A 19,696-nucleotide genomic window follows, 5' to 3' on the forward strand; every position below is an offset into this window, starting at 1 on the left:
ACCCTGCCCTGTCCTTCCACCCTGCCCTGCCCTACTTCCACCCTGTCCTGCCCTTCCACCCTGCCCTACTTCCACCCTGCCCTGCCCTACTTCCACCCTGCCCTGCCCTTCTTCCACCCTCCCCTGCCCTTCTTCCACCCTGTCCTGCCCTTCTTCCACCCTGCCCTGCCCTTCCACCCTGCCCTGCACTGCTTCCACCCTGCCCTACCCTTCTTCCACCCTGCCCTGCCCTTCTTCCACCCTGCCCTGCTCTTCCACCCTGCCCTGCCCTTCTTCCACCGTGCCCTGCACTGCTTCCACCGTGCCCTGCACTGCTTCCACCGTGCCCTGGCCTTCCACCCTGCCTGCCCTGCCCTTCCACCCTGCCTGCCCTGCCCTTCCACCCTGCCCTGCACTTCCACCGCCAGCCGCTTGAGGGCGCTGCGCCAGGCGCGCTCACCAGCTCCGCTCTGCAGCCTCGCCTCGCTGGTGCTGACGGCGGCGGCCCGAGCGGTAGCGGCGGCGGCAGCGGCGTCGGCAGCAGCAGCGGCGGCCTCGGCAGCGGCGGCCTCGGTTGTCAGCGGCGGTTTCTGCCCCTTCTCCGCCGCACCATGCCCACCGTGGAGGAGCTCTACCGCAACTACGGGATCTTGGCGGACGCCACCGAGACGGCGGGACAGGTACGGCGTGGTTGCGGCCTACAAGGCCTCAGTAGGCCTCGGGCTGGAGTAGCGCGGCGGCGCCGCTGCGGCGGGGAGCCCGGGGCTGAGGCGGGGCGGCCGGCGCACGGGCGGGAGGGGGCGGCCGTGGCGTAGATTCCACACGGCGCGGGGAAGGGGGCCGGCAGAGAGGCGCCTGGCGCCGGCCCTTCTGCGGGGGCGCTGCAGCGGTTCCCGCTGCTTTTGTAGCCTCCTCCTGCTGCCCACAGCTCTTCTTTAAACGTGGAGTGGCGGGTGTTAGCTAGGTATGAGCTGGAGTCAGGCTGGGCGGGTTTTGGGGGGCTTGCGTGGGGGCGGGGAGTTTAGCCTGGCGGATTGAGGCCTTGGAGAAGACGCTGGTAGCGCAGATCGGACCCAGCGCAGGTCCGGAGAGCTCCTGGCCAGCGAAAAGGCTCCTGAGGGGAGGAAGAAGGCTGCTGGAGTTGGAGGAGAACTGCTCTAAGGCCTCGCTCCAGAGCAGATGCTTGCCTGCAGAATTCTGGCCGGATCTGTTGTTGTTGAATTAAAAAGTGGAGGAGGACTGCGTGTATCACCTGCAGGGCCCTGAGGGCTGGCTGACACTGGTCACCAGCAGCCCCCTGAGGGCTGGCTGACACTGGTCACCAGCAGCCCCCTGAGGGCTGGCTGACACTGGTCACCAGCAGGGCCCTGAGGGCTGGCTGACACTGGTCACCAGCAGCCCCTGAGGGTTGGCTGACACTGGTCACCAGCAGGGCCCTGAGGGTTGGCTGACACTGGTCACCAGCAGGGCCCTGAGGGTTGGCTGACACTGGTCACCAGCAGGGCCCTGAGGGCTGGCTGACACTGGTCACCAGCAGCCCCCTGAGGGTTGGCTGACACTGGTCACCAGCAGCCCCCTGAGGGCTGGCTGACACTGGTCACCAGCAGGGCCCTGAGGGCTGGCTGACACTGGTCACCAGCAGGGCCCTGAGGGCTGGCTGACACTGGTCACCAGCAGCCCCCTGAGGGTTGGCTGACACTGGTCACCAGCAGCCCCCTGAGGGCTGGCTGACACTGGTCACCAGCAGCCCCTGAGGGTTGGCTGACACTGGTCACCAGCAGCCCCTGAGGGCTGGCTGACACTGGTCACCAGCAGGGCCCTGAGGGCTGGCTGACACTGGTCACCAGCAGGGCCCTGAGGGCTGGCTGACACTGGTCACCAGCAGGGCCCTGAGGGCTGGCTGACACTGGTCACCAGCAGCCCCCTGAGGGTTGGCTGACACTGGTCACCAGCAGGGCCCTGAGGGCTGGCTGACACTGGTCACCAGCAGGGCCCTGAGGGCTGGCTGACACTGGTCACCAGCAGGGCCCTGAGGGCTGGCTGACACTGGTCACCAGCAGCCCCTGAGGGTTGGCTGACACTGGTCACCAGCAGGGCCCTGAGGGCTGGCTGACACTGGTCACCAGCAGGGCCCTGAGGGTTGGCTGACACTGGTCACCAGCAGGGCCCTGAGGGCTGGCTGACACTGGTCACCAGCAGCCCCCTGAGGGTTGGCTGACACTGGTCACCAGCAGCCCCCTGAGGGCTGGCTGACACTGGTCACCAGCAGGGCCCTGAGGGCTGGCTGACACTGGTCACCAGCAGGGCCCTGAGGGCTGGCTGACACTGGTCACCAGCAGCCCCCTGAGGGTTGGCTGACACTGGTCACCAGCAGCCCCCTGAGGGCTGGCTGACACTGGTCACCAGCAGCCCCTGAGGGTTGGCTGACACTGGTCACCAGCAGCCCCTGAGGGCTGGCTGACACTGGTCACCAGCAGGGCCCTGAGGGCTGGCTGACACTGGTCACCAGCAGGGCCCTGAGGGCTGGCTGACACTGGTCACCAGCAGGGCCCTGAGGGCTGGCTGACACTGGTCACCAGCAGCCCCCTGAGGGTTGGCTGACACTGGTCACCAGCAGCCCCCTGAGGGCTGGCTGACACTGGTCACCAGCAGGGCCCTGAGGGCTGGCTGACACTGGTCACCAGCAGGGCCCTGAGGGCTGGCTGACACTGGTCACCAGCAGGGCCCTGAGGGTTGGCTGACACTGGTCACCAGCAGCCCCCTGAGGGCTGGCTGACACTGGTCACCTGCAGCCCCCTGAGGGTTGGCTGACACTGGTCACCAGCAGCCCCCTGAGGGCTGGCTGACACTGGTCACCAGCAGGGCCCTGAGGGCTGGCTGACACTGGTCACCAGCAGGGCCCTGAGGGCTGGCTGACACTGGTCACCAGCAGCCCCTGAGGGCTGGCTGACACTGGTCACCAGCAGCCCCCTGAGGGTTGGCTGACACTGGTCACCAGCAGCCCCTGAGGGTTGGCTGACACTGGTCACCAGCAGCCCCTGAGGGCTGGCTGACACTGGTCACCAGCAGCCCCCTGAGGGCTGGCTGACACTGGTCACCAGCAGGGCCCTGAGGGCTGGCTGACACTGGTCACCAGCAGCCCCCTGAGGGTTGGCTGACACTGGTCACCAGCAGGGCCCTGAGGGCTGGCTGACACTGGTCACCAGCAGGGCCCTGAGGGCTGGCTGACACTGGTCACCAGCAGCCCCCTGAGGGTTGGCTGACACTGGTCACCAGCAGGGCCCTGAGGGCTGGCTGACACTGGTCACCAGCAGGGCCCTGAGGGTTGGCTGACACTGGTCACCAGCAGGGCCCTGAGGGCTGGCTGACACTGGTCACCAGCAGGGCCCTGAGGGCTGGCTGACACTGGTCACCAGCAGGGCCCTGAGGGCTGGCTGACACTGGTTTCTCAGCTGATGTAGGCTGAAAAAGCAGCAGATCATCATAGGCATAAGTAGGAAGTAGCTTTGCACGTACCTGGCAGGGTGTTTTAAGCTGGCTACTACTGTGCAAGGTAACTGGGAAAGGGCTGTAAGAGAAGAGATAATGTGGTGGTTATTTGGTTTCTTTGGTTTGTTTGTTTGCTTGTGCTGTTTTTCCTTTTGCTTTGGAAGAGAAAGGTTTTCTTTTCCCTTGAAGTCTCTTTCCTGTGCAGGTGTAATTGTGCCCTGGTGAGATACAGAGTCCAACACAAACATCATCTCAGAGTCAGCTGGAGGAAGGCAGTTAAATGTTGGGATCTGGGAGGAGGAGATGTCCATCAAAGTGGCAGTGGACATACCTAGTCCATCATCATTTTGACTATTATGGGTTGCTTCTTTTAAGATGGGAATGGCCATCTGGGGTAGGAAAAAACCTGTGGAGCAGGTAGGAAACCCCAGCCTGTGACAGGGATCAGCAGCAGATGTGTCAGAGCCTCCCAAGGCAAGCCTAGAGCCACGATTCCTGCTACATTCTCCCAGCTTTGCCTGTCTCCAGCTTCCAGAGCCAGAGGCAGCACTGCTGTAATTGGTGGCTCTTGCATGGATTGCTCTTCAGTAAACTTTCCTGGTGCTTTTCTCAGCTGGTTGTATTTCTGGTACACTGACATTCTGTGGCCAGGGCTTCCCTTTGCTCACTAAACTTTGTGTGAGGGAGTTCTCTCCTCTGAACCTCTCATTTCATGCTTTCATTTGACAGCTCCAGTGTTGGCATTCTGGGAAGCCACCAGTAATGCTTCTCCAGCTGTTGTACCCCACTGATTCTCTCTGTAACACTCTTGCCCATCTGGGCTCTCCACACAGAAAACTGTAGTCACCTTCTCAGTACAGAAACACTGAGGATGAGGAGAAGTATGGCTGTTGTTTGGAAACAACGAGAGTATCACAGCATCACAGTATCACTAAGGTTGGAAGAGACCTCGAGGATCATGGAGTCCAACCTATCAACACAGACCTCATGACCAGACCATGGCACCAAGTGCCACATCCAATCCCCTCTTGAACACCTCCAGGGATGGGGACTCCACCACCTCCCTGGGCAGCACATCCCAATGATGAATGACTCTCTCAGTGAAGAATTTTCTCCTCACCTCCAGCCTGAACCTCCCCTGGCACAGCTTGAGACTGTGTCCTCTTGTTCTGGTGCTGGCTGCCTGGGAGAAGAGACCAACCCCCAGCTGGCTACAACCTCCCTTCAGGGAGTTGGAGAGAGCAATGAGGTCTCCCCTGAGCCTCCTCTTCTCCAGGCTAAGCAACCCCAGCTCCCTCAGCCTCTCCTCACAGGGCTGTGCTCAAGGCCTCTCCCCAGCCTTGTTGCCCTTCTCTGGACACCTTCAAGTGTCTCAATGTCCTTCTTAAACTGAGGGGCCCAGAACTGGGCCCAGGACTCAAGGTGTGGCCTAACCAGTGCTGATCACAGGGCACAATGACTTCCCTGCTCCTGCTGGCCACACTGTTCCTGATGCAGGCCAGGATGCCCTTGGCCTTCTTGGCCACCTGGGCACACTGCTGGCTCATATTCAGGTGGCTGTCAACCAGCACCCCCAGGTCCCCCTCTGTTTGGGAGCTCTCAGCCACTCTGGTCCCAGCCTGTCGCTCTGCCTGGGGTTGCTGTGGCCAAAGTGCAGCACCCAGCACTTGGACTTGTTGAATGCCATCCTCTTGGCCTCTGCCCATTTGTCCAGTTAGTCGAGGTCCCTCTGCAGAGCCCTTCAGCCCTCTCACTGACCAACATCTGCTCCCAGCTTGGTGTTATCTGCAAACTTGCTGATGACTGACTCAATCCCCTCATCCACATCATCAATGAAGATGTTAAAGAGCACAGGGCCCAGCGCTGATCCCTGGGGCACACCACTGGGGCCTGGCTGCCAGCTGGCTGTGGCACCATTCACCACCACTCTCTGGGCTCAGCCTCCAGCCAGTTCCTAACCCAGCTCAGAGTGCTGCTGTCCCAGCCAGGGGCTGACAGCTTGGCCAGGAGGTTGCTGTGGGGGATGGTGTCCAAGGCCTTGCTGCAGCCCAGGCAGACTCCATCCACAGCCTGCCCCACATCCACCAGGCAGTCACCTGGGCATGGAAGGAGATCTGGTTGGTCAGGCAGGAGCTGCCCTTCCTGAATCCATGCTGGCTGGACCTGAGCCCTTGGCCACCCTTCAGGTGTGCAGTTATTGCCCCCAGGATAATCTGCTCCATCACTTTCCCTGGCACTGAGGTCAGGCTGCCAGGCCTGGAGTTTCCAGGTTCCTCCATCCAACCCTGCCTGTGGATGGGGACCACGTTGGCCAGTTTCCAGTCCTCTGGGACCTGTCCAGTGAGCCAGGCCTGGTGGTAAATGATGGAGAGTGGCTTGGCAGCTCATCTGCCAGCTCTCTCAGCACCCTAGGATGGATCCCATCTGGTCCCATGGACTTGTGGGGATCCAAGTGGCTCAGCAGGTCTCTAACTACCCCCTCCTGGAACAGAGGGAAACTCTGCAGCTCCCTGGCTCCTTCTGCCAGCTCTGCAGGCAGCTGTCTGGCAGACATTCTGTCCTGCTAGTGAAAATTGAGGCAAAGAAGGTGTTCAGTACCTCTGCCTTTGCCTCACCCTTTGTTACAGCACTCCCCACCAAGCAGTGAAGGTTGTCCTTGCCCTCCTCTTGCCATTCATGTGTTTGTAGAAGCACTTGTTGTTGTCCTTCACAGCAGTGCCAGGCTGAGCTCCAAATGTGCTTTTGCCTCCCTGATTTTTCCCTACATGACCTAGCACCATCCTTACACCTTCCATGGGCTGCCTCACCTTCCTTCCAAAGATGGTACACCCTTTTTTCCCTTTAATTCACCCAGAAGTTCATTGCTCAGCCAGGCTGGCCGTCTACCCTGGTGGCCCAACTTCTTTCTAATGTTCAACCTAAGGTTATCCTGCTCCAGTTTCAAACCATGGCTCCTTGTCCTGCCACTGCAAGCCCTTCTAAAGAGTCCTTCCCCAGCCTTCCTGCAGGATGTCTTCAGATACTGAAACACTGCTCTAAGGGTCTTTTGCATCCTTCTCTCCTCCATGCTGAACAGCTCTAGCTCCCTCACCCTGTCCTCATAGCAGAGCTGCTCCAGCCCTCTGATTGTCTTTGTGGCCTCCTCTGGATCTGCTCCATCAGGTCCAGGTCCTTCCTGTGTTGAGGGCCCCAGAGCTGGACACAGCACTCCAGGGGAGGTCTCAGCAGAGCCAGAGAAGCAGAATTACCTCTCTCATCCTGCTGGCCCCACTGCTTTTGATGCAGCCCAGGCTGCCACTGGCCTTGCTGTCTATTGCTGCCTCATGTCCAGCAGCACCCCCAAGTGCTTTCCTGCAGGGCTACTCCCAGCCTCATCATCCCCCAGCCTGCAGTGATAATGAGGATTGCTCCAACCTAGGTGCAGGACTTTGGGCTTTGCCTTAGTGAGCCTCATGCACTTCTCCTGAGCACACTTCTCTAGCCTGTCCAGGTCCCTCTGGGTGGCATCCTGTGCCTCAGCTTTGTCAGCCACACTCCTCAGCTGGGTACCATCTGCAAACTTGCTGAGGGTGGCCTCAATCTCCCTGTCTGCATCACTGCTGAAGACACAGCACAGCATACATGAAAGATCAGCCATGATCCATTCCAGTAGCACAGCTGTCAGAAGGGGCACTCTCTGCCTGAGAGACCAGAAAGGAGCAACCAGAAGGCAGAAACTCCTTGCAAAGCAGGAGGGTGGGGGGAAGCCCAGGTTGAGTGAAGGTGATCATGTAACTCCTGGAGTCTGCACTAACTAGTCATGAGAGCTGTGAGCCTTGGGCTTGGCAAGTTGAACAACAAGCACTTGGACAGAAGAACCAGGAAAAAAACCAATAAACCCCAGGCAACAGAGTCAAGAGTGTGCTACACTGACAGGGATATATATTGACCTAAGAGACAACAGACACTTTTATGAAGCCTGTACAATGTATTGAAGTGGGAGAGGAAGAAAAGTCCTTTCCCTCTCTGAGAACACCCCTAGATTGGCCCAGAGAGCCAAGCAGAGTCTGGGCTGCAGCAAGGGAAGTGTGGCCAGCAGGGCCAGGGAGGGGATTCTGCCCCTCTGCTCCACTCTGCTGAGACCACAGCTGCAGCTCTGGGGCCAGCTCTGGAGCCTCTGTGCCAGGAAGGATCTGGAGGGGCTGGAAGGTGTCCAGAGAAGGGCCACGAGGAGGAGCAGAGGGCTGGAGCTGCTCTGCCAGGGAGACAGCCTGAGAGAGTTGGGGTTGTGCAGGCTGGAGAGGAGAAGGCTCCCAGGAGACCTTCTGGTGGCCTTCCAGGATCTGCAGGGGGCTCCAAGAAAGCTGGGGAGGGACTTGTGAGGGTGTCAGGGAGGGATAGGTCTGGGGGGGATGGAGCAAAACTAGAAGTGGGGAGATTGAGGCTGTGAGGAAGAAGTTGTTGCCCAGGAGGGTGGTGAGAGCCTGGCACAGGCTGCCCAGGGAGGTGGTGGAAGCCTCCTGCCTGGAGGTGTTTGCAGCCAGGCTGGAGGTGGCTGTGAGCAACCTGCTGTGGTGTGAGGTGTCCCTGCCCATGGCAGGGGGGCTGGGACTGGCTGAGCCTTGAGGTCCCTTCCAGCCCTGCCAGTTCTGTGCTTCTATGACTCTCTGTGTGCTCTCTCTTCCCTTTTCCAGCACAAGGATGCATACCAGGCCATCCTGGATGGTGTGAAGGGAGGTGCCAAGGAGAAGAGACTTGCAGCCCAGTTCATTCCAAAGTTCTTCAAGCATTTTCCTGAGCTGGCTGACTCGGCTATCAATGCCCAGCTGGACCTTTGTGAGGATGAAGATGTTTCTGTAAGAATCAAGACCCTTGTAGCAAGTTGATGTGTTGAATTGATGTTTTGGGTTTCTTTGTGGGGGAGTTGATCCTTTGAAGAGGGAATTGCATGCTTCTGGGGATGGGCAAATGCAGACTGATGAACCTTCTTCCTTCCTCCCATCATAGACCAGAGGGTCAGCTCTGTGCAGAGAAGCTCAGCCCCAGTTTGTTTGAATGTCCATTAGATGTTTGTTGCCCTTTCCAAAAGGACTCTGTGCTGCTTGGGTCTAATAAATCCTGCTGGGAGGCAAGAGGGTTTTGCTCTCTGCTGAGGGGCAGGGGGGTGTGGTGCTGGATGTGTCATCCTTGCAGCAGTCTTCATGGAGTCGCAGGAGGGTTGGGAGGGACCTCACAGTTCATGTGACTCCCACCCCCCTGCTGTGGGCAGGGACACCCTCCCCTGCACCAGGTTGCTGAAGGCCTCTGGTGCTTTGTGTTGACTGAAGCTGTAACTGTGTAGCATCTTTAACCACCAGATGTGAAATGGTTTGGCCAGGTCATGTTTTTAGAGACCTTTTTGTCAGTGCTGGGAGCAGAGCCTGGAGTGTCTCTGGCACGTGCACAGCTGTAAAACTTCCTCCTGTTAGCAAGTAACAGTCCCCAATAACACAGACTTCCAGCCCTTCATGCATCAAATGAATGGCTGACACAGGAGGTTGTGCTGCCCTCCAGCCTGACCTGGACAGGCTGAGAGCTGGGCAGGGAGAAATGGAATGAAGCTCAACAAGGGCAAGGGCAGAGTCTGGCACCTGGGAAAGAACAACCCCAGGGAGCAGGAGAGGTTGGGGACTGAGCTGCTGGAGAGCAGGGAAGGGGAAAGGGACCTGAAGGGTCCTGGTGGATGGGAGGTTGACCAGGAGCCAGCAATGTGCTCTGGTGGCCAAGGAGGCCAAGGGCATCCTGGGCTGCATTAGGAGGGCTGTGGTCAGTAGCTCAGAGAGGTTCTCCTCCCTCTCTGCTCTCTCCTGCTGAGGCCACAGCTGGAGTATTGTGTCCAGCTCTGGGCCACTCAGTTCAGGAAGGACCTCAGGGAACTGCTTGAAAGAGCCCAGCCCAGAGCCACAAAAATGCTGCAGGCAGTGGAAGATCTTCCTCAGGAGGAGAGCCTGAGGGAGCTGAGGGCTCTGGAGCTTGCAGAGGAGGAGCCTGAGGGTGACCTCATTGCTGGTGCTGAAGCTGTGCAGGCTGAGTGCCCAGAGGCTGGAGCCAGGCTCTGCTGGGGGCTGCCCAATGCCAGCACAAGGGGCAGTGGTGGAAGCTGAGGCAGAGGAAGTTCCAAGTGAACATGAGGAAGAATTTTTTCAGAGGGCAATGGAAGCCTGGAGCAGGCTGCCCAGGGGGTTGTGGAGTCTCCCTCTATGGAGATATCCAAGACCTGCCTAGATGTGTTCCTGTGTGATCCTGCTCTGGCAGGTGGTTGGGCTGGATGAGTTTTCAAGGTCCCTTCCAGCCCCTCACCTTCTGTGGGACAGAGCTGCTGTTTGGATTGAGGTTTCCCCAGTGCTGCTTGGATCTAAGGAGAAACAACTTCCCTCAGGACTGTGAGCATTTCATGACCACTCTGAAGCTTGGACTCCAGTGAAGTCTGAAGGTTGAATGTTACTTCTGAAGATGTGCTGATTTTTCTCCCACTGGGCTGCTCTTTCTGCCAGACTCTTTAGTTGAATCAGCTGAAGGTTTGTTGGCAGCTGCTTTCAGTGTCCTGGTTTTGTTTCCATCTCCACCCAGATCCGGCGCCAGGCCATCAAGGAGCTGCCTCAGTTTGCCACCGGAGACAATCTGCCTCGGGTAGCAGACATCCTGACCCAGCTGCTGCAGTCAGGTAGGAGGCATTAGCACTTTCCTGCCTCATCTCCTTCTGCCACACCAGAAAGTACAGAGAATTCTGTTCCATAAAACATTTTCTGTTAGAATCCTCGAATTGGAGCAGCTGGAAGGGATTTAGGAACTCCAGCCCCACCATGGCCACCAGACCCTGCCCCCAGTGCCATGGGCACAGGTTTCTGGAACACCTCCAGGGATGGGGACTCCACCACCTCCCTGGGCAGCCTCTGCCTGACCACTCCTGCAGCACAGAAACTGTTCCTCATCTCCAACCTAACCCTCCCCTGGCACAACTTCAGGCCATGGCCTCGCATTCCATCACCTGGTACTAGAGAGAAGAGACCAAGCCCCACCTCACTGCAGCCTCCCTTTGGGCAGCTGTAGAGAGCAGTGAGGTCTCTCCTCAGCCTCCTCTTCTCCAGGCTGAACACCCCCAGCTCCCTCAGCTGTCCCTCCCCAGCCCTGTGCTCCAGACCCTTCCCCAGCTTTGTTGCCCTCCTCTGGACCTGCTCCAGCCTCTCCATGTCCTTCTTGGAGTGAGGGGCCCAAACCTGAGCCCAGTATTTGAGATGTGGCTTCACCAGTGCCCAGTACAGAGGCACAATCCCTTTTCTGGTCTTGCTGGCCACACTTGCTGATCCAGGCCAAGCTGCTGGTGCCCTTCTTGGCCACCTGGGCACACTGTTCATCCGGATGTCACTCAGCACCCCCAGCTCTTTCTCTACAGGGTAGCTTTCCAGCTGCTCTGCCCTAAGCCTGGAGCATTCACAAGGTGGTTGTGACTCAAGTGCAGGACCCAGCACTTGGCTGTGTTAAACCTCATCCAGTTGATGTTAGTCCATTGATCCAGCCTCTCCAGGTCTCTTTGTAGAGGCTTCTTACCCTCAAGCAGATCAACACTGCCTCCCAGCTTAGTGTCACCTCTAACTGGCTGAGGGTGCACTCATTCCCCTCACCCAGCTCATTGATAAAGATACTAAAACCTGACTCCATTACCCTATTCATTTCTATCTTTGTGTTTTCAGTGCTGTCAGGTGAAGTGCAAAATGCCTTTAGCTCTGCTTTCAAGGATATTCATGTCAGAATTCCTTTCTTCTCTCTTCAGATGACTCTGCAGAGTTCAACTTGGTGAACAATGCTTTGCTCAGCATATTTAAGATGGATGCTAAAGGTAAAGACACATTTTCCTCTAAGTGTTTTATTATTAACCCTTCCCAGGCTCTAGCAGGATGAGAACAGGACTCAAAGCAAAAGTTAGAGGCACTCCCTCATTGTTTGGCTTCACACATGGTACAGAGCTGTGCAGTAGTTGTGGGCCTGAGCTCCACAGGGGGACTCTTATGTCAAGCTAGAGGACAGTTGTCTTTTCCTACAGGTCAGTATAGCAGTGACTTCCAAGTGTGTTGTGGGCTCATAGAGCAGGGAAGTCCTTTCCTCACTGAAGACTGAGCTCTCAGCTTCTAAGCTAATGGGAGTTCCCTGCTTTGTCCTCCATTCAAGGGACTCTGGGAGGCTTATTCAGTCAGATTCTCCAGGGAGAGGATATCGTGAGGGAGCGAGCCATCAAGTTCCTCTCCACAAAGCTGAAAACCCTGCCTGAGGAGGTGATGACAAAGGAGGTAGAAGAGTTCATCCTGACTGAATCAAAGAAGGTGGGTCTCTGCTTTCACTACAGACCTCAGTGGTAGGGAAGTCAAGTGCAAGATCCTGCACCTCAGCTGGGGCAACCCTAAGCAGAAATGCAGGCTGGGTGGAGGGTGGATAAAGAGCAGTGCTGAGGAGAAGGGCTTGGGAGTGTTGGGTGGTGAGAAGCTCAGCATGATGTGTGCTCACAGCTCAGAAGCCAACCATGTCCTGGGCTGATCTCTAGCTGCAGGGGCAGGAAGGGGATCCTGCCCTTCTGCTCTGCTGTGGCACCCCCCTGCAGTGCTGGGGCCAGCTCTGGAGTCCTCAGCACAGACAAGGACCTGTCCTATGAGGGAGAGAGGAGGTCACAACAATGCTGGGAGGGCTGGAAGCCCTCTGCTGTGAGGCCAGGCTGGGAGAGTTGGGGTTGTTCAGCCTGGAGAAGAGAAGGCTCCAAGGGGAGGTTTTCTGGTGGCTTCTCAGTGCTTAAAGAGGGCTACAAGAGAGCTGGAGAGAGACCTTTTACAAAGGCATGGAGTGGCAGGGCGAGGGCTGATGGCTTCAAACTGTAAGAAGCTGGATTTAGAGGAGACATAAGGAAGAAATTCTTCCCCATGAAGCTGGTGAGAGGCCCTGCAACAGGTTTCTCAGAGTTCTGGAGGCTTCAAGCATAGCAGTGTTCAGAGCCAGGCTGGATGAGGCCTTGAGCAAACTGGCCTAGTAGGAGGTGCCCCTGCCCATGGCAAGGGGCTTGGAGCTAGCTGCTCTTTCAGGTCCTTTCCACCCCAAACCATTCTGTGATTCTTGGTGCTCCTTAGCATGCCTGGGTGTCAGTAGCTGGAAGCTCCATTTACATGCTGAATATTTGCCTGCGTTGCCTTCTGAGGTCAAGGAGATGTGCAGGTAGAAATGTGTCCTCTGGTGCTTTCTGCAGGTGCTGGAAGATGTGACAGGTGAGGAATTCGTTCTGTTCATGAAAATACTGTCTGGGTTAAAAAGCTTACAGACAGTCAGTGGGAGGCAGCAGCTGGTGGAGCTGGTAGCTGAACAAGCAGACCTGGAGCAAACCTTCAACCCATCTGACCCAGACTGTGTGGACAGGCTGCTGCAGTGCACTCGGCAGGCAGTGCCTCTCTTCTCGGTATGTACTGAGTGGCTTCCATGAGGAGTGGTGTGGAGAGGGAATGTTCCAGCTTCCCCTGGCTGTACCCAGTCAGTCTAACAGCATGTTCAAGACAGGGATCCCCTGGATCTGTGGAGGTGCCTGGGGGACTTGAACATCTCTGCTAACAAGGAAGACAGAGAACCGTGGGGCTGTTGAGAGGAAAAGGCTGGGAGGGGTTCTTAATCACAGAGTCATAGAATCAGCCAGCATGGGAAAGACCTATTACCTATCACCCAGCACCTCCTGACAACTAAACCACAGCTTCAAGGGCCACCTCCAGGGATGGGGACTCCACCACCTCCCTGGGCAGCACATCCCAATGCCCAATTACTCTTTCAGGGAAGAACTTTCTCCTCACCTCCAGCCTAAACCTCCCCTGGCACAGCTTGAGACTGTGTCCTCTTGTTCTGGTGCTGGGTGCCTGGGAGAAGAGAGCAGCTCCCACCTGTCTACAACCTCCTTTCAGGCAGCTGAAATGCCTATAAGTATCTGAAGGGTGGGTGTCAGTCTCTTCAGTGGTGCCCAGTGGTAGGACAAATATTTAGGCTGGAACATAGAGTCACAGAACATTAGAGTTTGGAAGGGACCTCCAGAGATCATCAAGTCCAACTGCCCTGCCAGAGCAGGAGCACCCAGGGTAGTCTGCACATGAGTACATCCACTCCAGAGAGGGAGACTCCACAGGCTCTCTGGGCAGCCTGCTGCAGTGCTCCAAACAGGAACCCAGGCAGTTCCACCTGAACATGAGGAGAAGCTTCTACACTGTTAGGGTGCTGGGGCCCTGAAGCAGGCTGCCCAGAGAGGTTGTGGACTCTTCTCTGGAGGCTTTCAAGACCCATCTGGATGTGTTTCTGTGTGTCCTGCCCTAGGTGATGCTGCTGTGGCAAGGGGGTTGGACTCAATCTCTGTATGTCCCTTCCAACCCTTGGTATTCTGTGATTGCCATACACTAATTCTCCACCTTTAGCTCCCTGTGAATAAAAGATGTTGAAAAGAGTCCTTTTGAGGGGGAGGGTTAATAAAGCTTCAAGCTACTGCTGTGTGGCAGGTGTCTGTAAGGGTGGTGCAGTGATGGGTGGGCAGCACTGGAGTTCCTCAGAGTCACCTGACCAATGTGAGGCTTGTCTGTGTTGTTTCCCCCAGAAAAACGTCCATTCCACCAAGTTTGTTACTTACTTCTGTGAGCATGTGCTGCCAAACCTCAGCTCTCTGACCACCCCAGTGGAGGGGCTTGATATCCAGCTGGAGGTAAGCCAAAGCTAACATGTCCTTCAGACCATTAGAAAAGTATCCATCTCTATGAAGACAGCTGCTGTGAAAGCTGCAGACACCTTCCTGCAGCAGCAGGCTGGAGGGAGGGGCAGAGTGGAGCCTCAGCACCTCTGCTGCTGGTACCAAGCTGGGAGGAGTGGCTGCCCCCCCGTCAGGCTGGGTTGCCATTCAGCCACAGCTCCACAGGCTGAAGAGCTGGGTGGAGGGAAGCCTCTGGAGCTCAACAAGAGCAAGAGCAGGGTCCTGCACCTGGGGAGGAATCCCCCCTGCAGCAGTATGGGTGAGGGAGTGGCCTGCTGGCAATAGCTCTGTGAAGAAGGACCTGGGGGTGCCTGTGGGCAAGTTCACCGTGAGGCAACAATGTGCCCCCGTGGCCAAGAACTCCAATGGTCTCCTGGGATGCATGAGGGAGTGTGACCAGCAGGTTGTGGGAGGTTCTCCCCCCTCTCTGCTCTGCCCCCAGCCCACAGCTGGAGTCCTGGGGACTCGCTGTAAGATCTTGGGACTGCAGTGAAGCCAAATGAGAATGAATTATCAGTGTTACTGCATGGGGACCACAACTGCCGTGCTGTGTCCAGCTCTGGGCTCCCCAGCTCAAGAGAGACAGGCAGCTACTGAAGAGAGTCCAGCAGAGGCTACAGAGATGCTGAGGGGCCTGGAGCAGCTCTGGGAGGAGCAAAGGCTGAGAGCCCTGGGGCTGAGAGCCTGCAGCAGAGCAGCCCCAGAGGGGAGCTGAGCAATGCTCAGCAAGAGCTGAAGGAGCTGTGGGGGGCAAGAGGCTGGGGTCAGGCTCTGCTCAGTGCTGCCCAAGGACAGGACAAGGGGTGATAGACACAAACTGGAACCCAGGCAATTCCATCTGAACATGAAGAGAGACTTCTTTGTTGTGAGGGTGCTGGAGGCCTGGAGCAGGCTGCCCAGAGAGGTTGTGGAGTCTCCTTGTCTGGAGAGCTTCCAACCCCCCTGGGCATTGTGCTCCTGGGCAAGCTGCTGTGGGTGCCCTGCTTTGGCAGGGGGTTGGACTGGGTGAGCTCCAGAGGTCCCTTCCAACTCTTACCTGCTCTGATTCTCAGGTGGGTTTCAGTTCTTGGCTTGGAGGAAAACAAGCTAGACTGGGATAAAAGATTTGCTGTGTTGAGGCATGGGAGAGGATTGCCCTGTAAAGCATCTCTCACTTGTGCCAAGCTACTGAGGCAGGGCTGGGAGCAGTAGATCTCTGTAGTCTCTTTTACACTGCTGTCAGTTTTTCTTGCAGCACAGAGTAGTTACTGAAGTCATTGTTGCCTGGCTCATGCTAATTTAGCCTCCTGAGGGACCATTTTCACGTCTGTGATTCTGACTTCATCAGCACTGCAGCTTCAGTGAGGTCTCAGTTGGAAGAGGGGTGGGAGGTGAAGTTGTGTTGACTTGTTGGGCTCAGACACACAAAACCTCTTTCCTTCTTTGAGGACATGAAAACCAGACTAGGCCTGTTCCTTCCTGTGTGCTTACCTGGTGTTTGGGAGGAATGTAGCTGTAATAGGTGACCTCTGGTGTGGGAGGTGATGATGTGGTGGCCACCTTTAGGCTCACAGCTAAACCTCTGTACTTCTGGGCTAACACACAAACAAACTCTGCTCTCCTCTGGTGCAGGTTCTGAAGCTTCTGGCTGAAATGAGTTCCTTCTGTGGTGATATGGAAAAGCTTGAATCAAATCTGAAGAAGCTGTTTGATAAATTGCTGGTAAGACTAAGTCACTTTTTAGTCCTTTCAGACACTCAGAAGCTTTGATCCAAACAAGCTCCCTGCCTCCAGTTGTCCCTTCTCTGAGGTGGCTGTTTCAAAGGTAGCTCTGTCCCCAGTGCAAGGGGAAGGAGCACTGGGCTCGGCCCTGGGGCCAGTTCTCTAGGCTCTTAATCGCATGGGCTTGCAGATGGCACCAAGCTGGGTGGCAGTGTTGGTCTGCTGGTGGTTAGGGAGGAGGCACAGGGGGGCTCTGGACAAGCTGGATCCATGGGATCAGCTTCAACATGGCCAAGTGCTGGGTCCTGCGCTTGGATCACAGCCAGCCTCAGGTGTGGGACAGAGTGGCTGGAAACTGCCCTGAAGGAAAGGAGCTGAGGCTGCTAGTCACCAGCCAGCTGAACATGAGCCAGCATTGCCCAGCTGGCCAAGGCCACCAGCATCCTGGCCTTTTGAGGGTGGCCAGCAGCAGTAGGGCAGAGATCGCCCCCTGCTCTAGGCAGTGGCCATGCCTCAAATACTGGGTTCAGGTTTGGGCCCCTCACTCCAACAAGGACACTGAGGTGCTGGAGCATGTCCAGCACCAGAGAAGGGCAGCAAAGCTGGGGAAGGGTCTAGAGCACAAGTCATTCAAGAAGCAGCTGAAGGACCTGGGGTTGTTTAGCCTGGAGACTAGGAGATTGAGGGGAGACCTCATTGCTCTCTACAACTCCCTGTAAGGGGCTTAGAATAAGGTGGGGATTGGTCTCTTCTCCTGTGTTCCAAGTGATCATGCCAGAGGAAACCACCTCAAGTTACATCAGGGAAGGTTTAGGTTGAGCATTGGAAACAATTTCTTTCCCCAAAGGGTTGTCAAGCCCTGGAGCAGGCTGCCCAGGGGACTGCTGGAGTCACCATCCCTGGAGAGATTGAAAACCCACGTAGGTGTGGTGCTGAGGGACATGGGTTACTGCTGGACCTCATCCTGTTGGGACAGTGGTTGGACTCTCATGTTAAAAGTCTCTTCCAGACTGAACAATTCAGTGATTCTGTGATCATTTTTGCAGTCAAAGCCTTTGCAGGTCTAGGGCTCTGTTAGCTGCAGGATGGTTTTAATCCAGTGAGCTCTCCAGTTTACCTGACCCTGAGTTCATCAAAGGCTGTGTCTGCACTGGCAGTTGTAGCACTGGAGCAGCACAACATTCCTTCTGGGGCAGCAGTGCTACTTCTTTCCTTCAAGTCACAGAATCATTGAAGGGTTTGGATTGGAAGGGATCTCCAAAGGGCATCCAGTCCAACCCCCCTGCAGTCAGCAGGGACATCCTCCACTGGAGCAGGTTGTTCAGAACCATGAATATCTCCAGGGATGGGTCCTTAACTCCCTCCCTGGGCAACCTGTTGCAGTGTTCCAGCAGCCTCATAGTGCAGAACTGGTTGCTCACATCCAGTCTAAATCTGCTCTGCTCTCATTCCAAACCATTACCCTTGGTCCTGCCCCTGCAGGTCTTTGCAAACAGTCTCTCTGCAGCCTTCCTGTACCCCCCACTCAGGTCCTGGCAGGCTGCTCTTAGGTCTGCCTGAAGCCTTCTCTACTCCAGGCTGAACACCCCCAGCTCCCTCAGCCTATCCTCCTAGCAGAGCTGCTCCAACCCCTGATCATCTTTGTGGCCCTCCTGTGGACCCTCTCCATCAGGTCCATGTCCTGCCTGTACTGAAGGCTCCAGACCTGTACACAGTACTCCAGGGGAGGTCTCACCAGGGCAGAGCAGAGAGACAGAATCACCTTTCTGGATCTGCTGGCCACACTGCTTTGGCTGCAGCCCAGGCTGCCCTTGGCCTTCTGTGCTGCCAGTGCCCATTGCTGGCTCCTGCCCAGCTTCTCCCCCACCAGCACCCCAAGCCCTTTCTGCAGGGCTGCTCTCTAGCTCCTCATCCCCCAGCCTGGGTTGATCTCTAGCATTGCCCTGATCTAGGTGCAGGACTTTGCACTTTGCCTCCTTGAACCTCATGAGAATCTCCTCAGCCCACCCCTCCCAGCCTGGCCAGGTCCCTCTGGGTGCCATCCCATCCTTCAGACTTACCAACAGCACCACTCAGCTTGGCTCCAGCTGCAGACTTGCTGAGGCTTCTGGCTGTTGCTGTCATTGATGAAGATGCTGAGCAGCTCTGGTGCCAGTGCAGAGCCCTGAGGGACACCACTTGTCACCTGCCTCCATCTGGCCAGCGAGCCAGAGTCGGAGGCATCAATGGCAATCTGACAGGGTAAATGAAGCCTCTAGCTCAAGCCCTGCAGATGAGCAGTCAGTTTGCCTATGTGCTTTTGGTTCCCCTTCCTTTCCTTGTGTGTTCCTGTGTGTAGGAGTACATGCCCCTGCCTCCAGAGGAAGCAGAGAATGGGGAGAACGCTGGCAGCGAAGAACCCAAGCTGCAGTTCAGTTATGTGGAGTGTTTGTTGTACAGCTTCCATCAGCTGGGGAGGAAACTTCCTGACTTCCTCACAGCCAAGCTGAATGCAGAGAAGTTGAAAGACTTCAAAATCAGGTAAGCATTTAGAGACAAGTCTTAGAGTGGCCTGTTAGAAAGTAGGCATCATCATTCACTTATCAGCCAGCAATGTGGCCAAGGAGGACAACAGATCCTGGGGTGCATTAAGAGCAGGAAAGCCAGAAGGTCATTGAAGGTTCTACTCTGCCCTAGTGAGGCCACATATAGAGTATTGGGTCCAGTTCTGGGCTCTCCCAATTCAAGAGAGACTACTGGAAGAGAGTTCAGTGGAGGCTACAAAGATACTGAGGAAGCCTGGAAGCATGTCTGTGAGGAGCAAAGGCTGAGAGCCCTGGGGCTGAGAGCCTGGAGAAGAGCAGCGTGAGAAAGGATCTCACTGTGCTCAGTAAGAGCTGAAGGTTGAGGAGCAAGAGGCTGGGGCCAGACTCTTCTCAATGCTGCCCAAGAAAAGGACAAGGGGCAGTGGGCACAAGTAGTACCCAGGCAGCTCTGTCTGAACATGAGGAACGCCCCCTGGCCATTGTGCTCCTGGGCAAGCTGCTGTGGGTGCCCTGCTTTGGCAGGGGGTTGGACTGGGTGAGCTCCAGAGGTCCCTTCCAATCTTCACTATGCTGGGAGTCTGTGACTGTGCCGAAGAAGCACAAGTCAGAGAGCTATAAAGACTTACTTGGAGAATTTTTCCTAGAGGGTAAGGAAACAAAAGTGAGATTCCAGTTTCTCTTTCCTTATGCTTTGGTGGGAATGTGTACAGTTACCAACAGAGTGCTTCACATCCTTCCAGGCTGCAGTACTTCGCTCGAGGGCTGCAGGTGTACATCCGACAGCTTCGTCTGGCGCTTCAGGGCAAGACAGGAGAAGCCTTGAAAACAGAGGAGGTAAACACTGCTTAGGAATTGTGGTGGCCTGAGCCTGCTGAGGTGACACCCTGATGGGCTGCAGCCTGATAGCAGCATGCAGATGGAGAGGGAATAACACCGCCAACCTTTACTGCAGCTGCATCTGAACTGTTCCTGCTGGGAGCTGCTCTCTTCACCCTGTGTTTGCAGGGGATATCTTCATATGCTGAGGGGGAAAAGGGTTAGGTGAGATGCAGCCTGGAGCATTTAAAGCAGCTACTTAGTGTTGTGGTGGGTTGAAAATTCCCCCTGAATATTAACTTTGCCAGGGCAGCTCAGCTGGAAGCAAATGCAAGCTGTATTTACAAGCAAGACTACAACCTGCAATGCAATGCAGGGAATGTGTCCAAAATATACAGGATGTGCAATTAGTAAACAG

The 19,696-nt window shown here is 56.2% G+C and overlaps 1 protein-coding gene across 1 annotated transcript in view; it reads left to right on the forward strand.

The window, feature by feature from the left end:
* Positions 1 to 480: 480 nt before the first annotated feature.
* API5 (apoptosis inhibitor 5) overlaps positions 481 to 19,696 on the forward strand; it is a 29,078-nt gene continuing 9,862 nt past the window's right edge. The window contains exons 1-10 of the mRNA XM_068166840.1: positions 481 to 659; positions 8,142 to 8,303; positions 10,057 to 10,150; positions 11,258 to 11,323; positions 11,653 to 11,804; positions 12,713 to 12,919; positions 14,087 to 14,191; positions 15,848 to 15,937; positions 18,276 to 18,457; positions 19,203 to 19,296. Of these exons, the coding sequence (XP_068022941.1) occupies positions 591 to 659; positions 8,142 to 8,303; positions 10,057 to 10,150; positions 11,258 to 11,323; positions 11,653 to 11,804; positions 12,713 to 12,919; positions 14,087 to 14,191; positions 15,848 to 15,937; positions 18,276 to 18,457; positions 19,203 to 19,296 (1,221 nt within the window). The 5' untranslated portion in view covers positions 481 to 590. The remainder of the gene's footprint in view (positions 660 to 8,141; positions 8,304 to 10,056; positions 10,151 to 11,257; positions 11,324 to 11,652; positions 11,805 to 12,712; positions 12,920 to 14,086; positions 14,192 to 15,847; positions 15,938 to 18,275; positions 18,458 to 19,202; positions 19,297 to 19,696) is intronic.

Source organism: Melanerpes formicivorus, unplaced genomic scaffold, assembly GCF_026170545.1.
Source record: "Melanerpes formicivorus ecotype bairdi unplaced genomic scaffold, bMelFor1.0.p_v2 SCAF_108, whole genome shotgun sequence".
NCBI classification, from domain to species: Eukaryota; Metazoa; Chordata; class Aves; order Piciformes; family Picidae; genus Melanerpes; species Melanerpes formicivorus.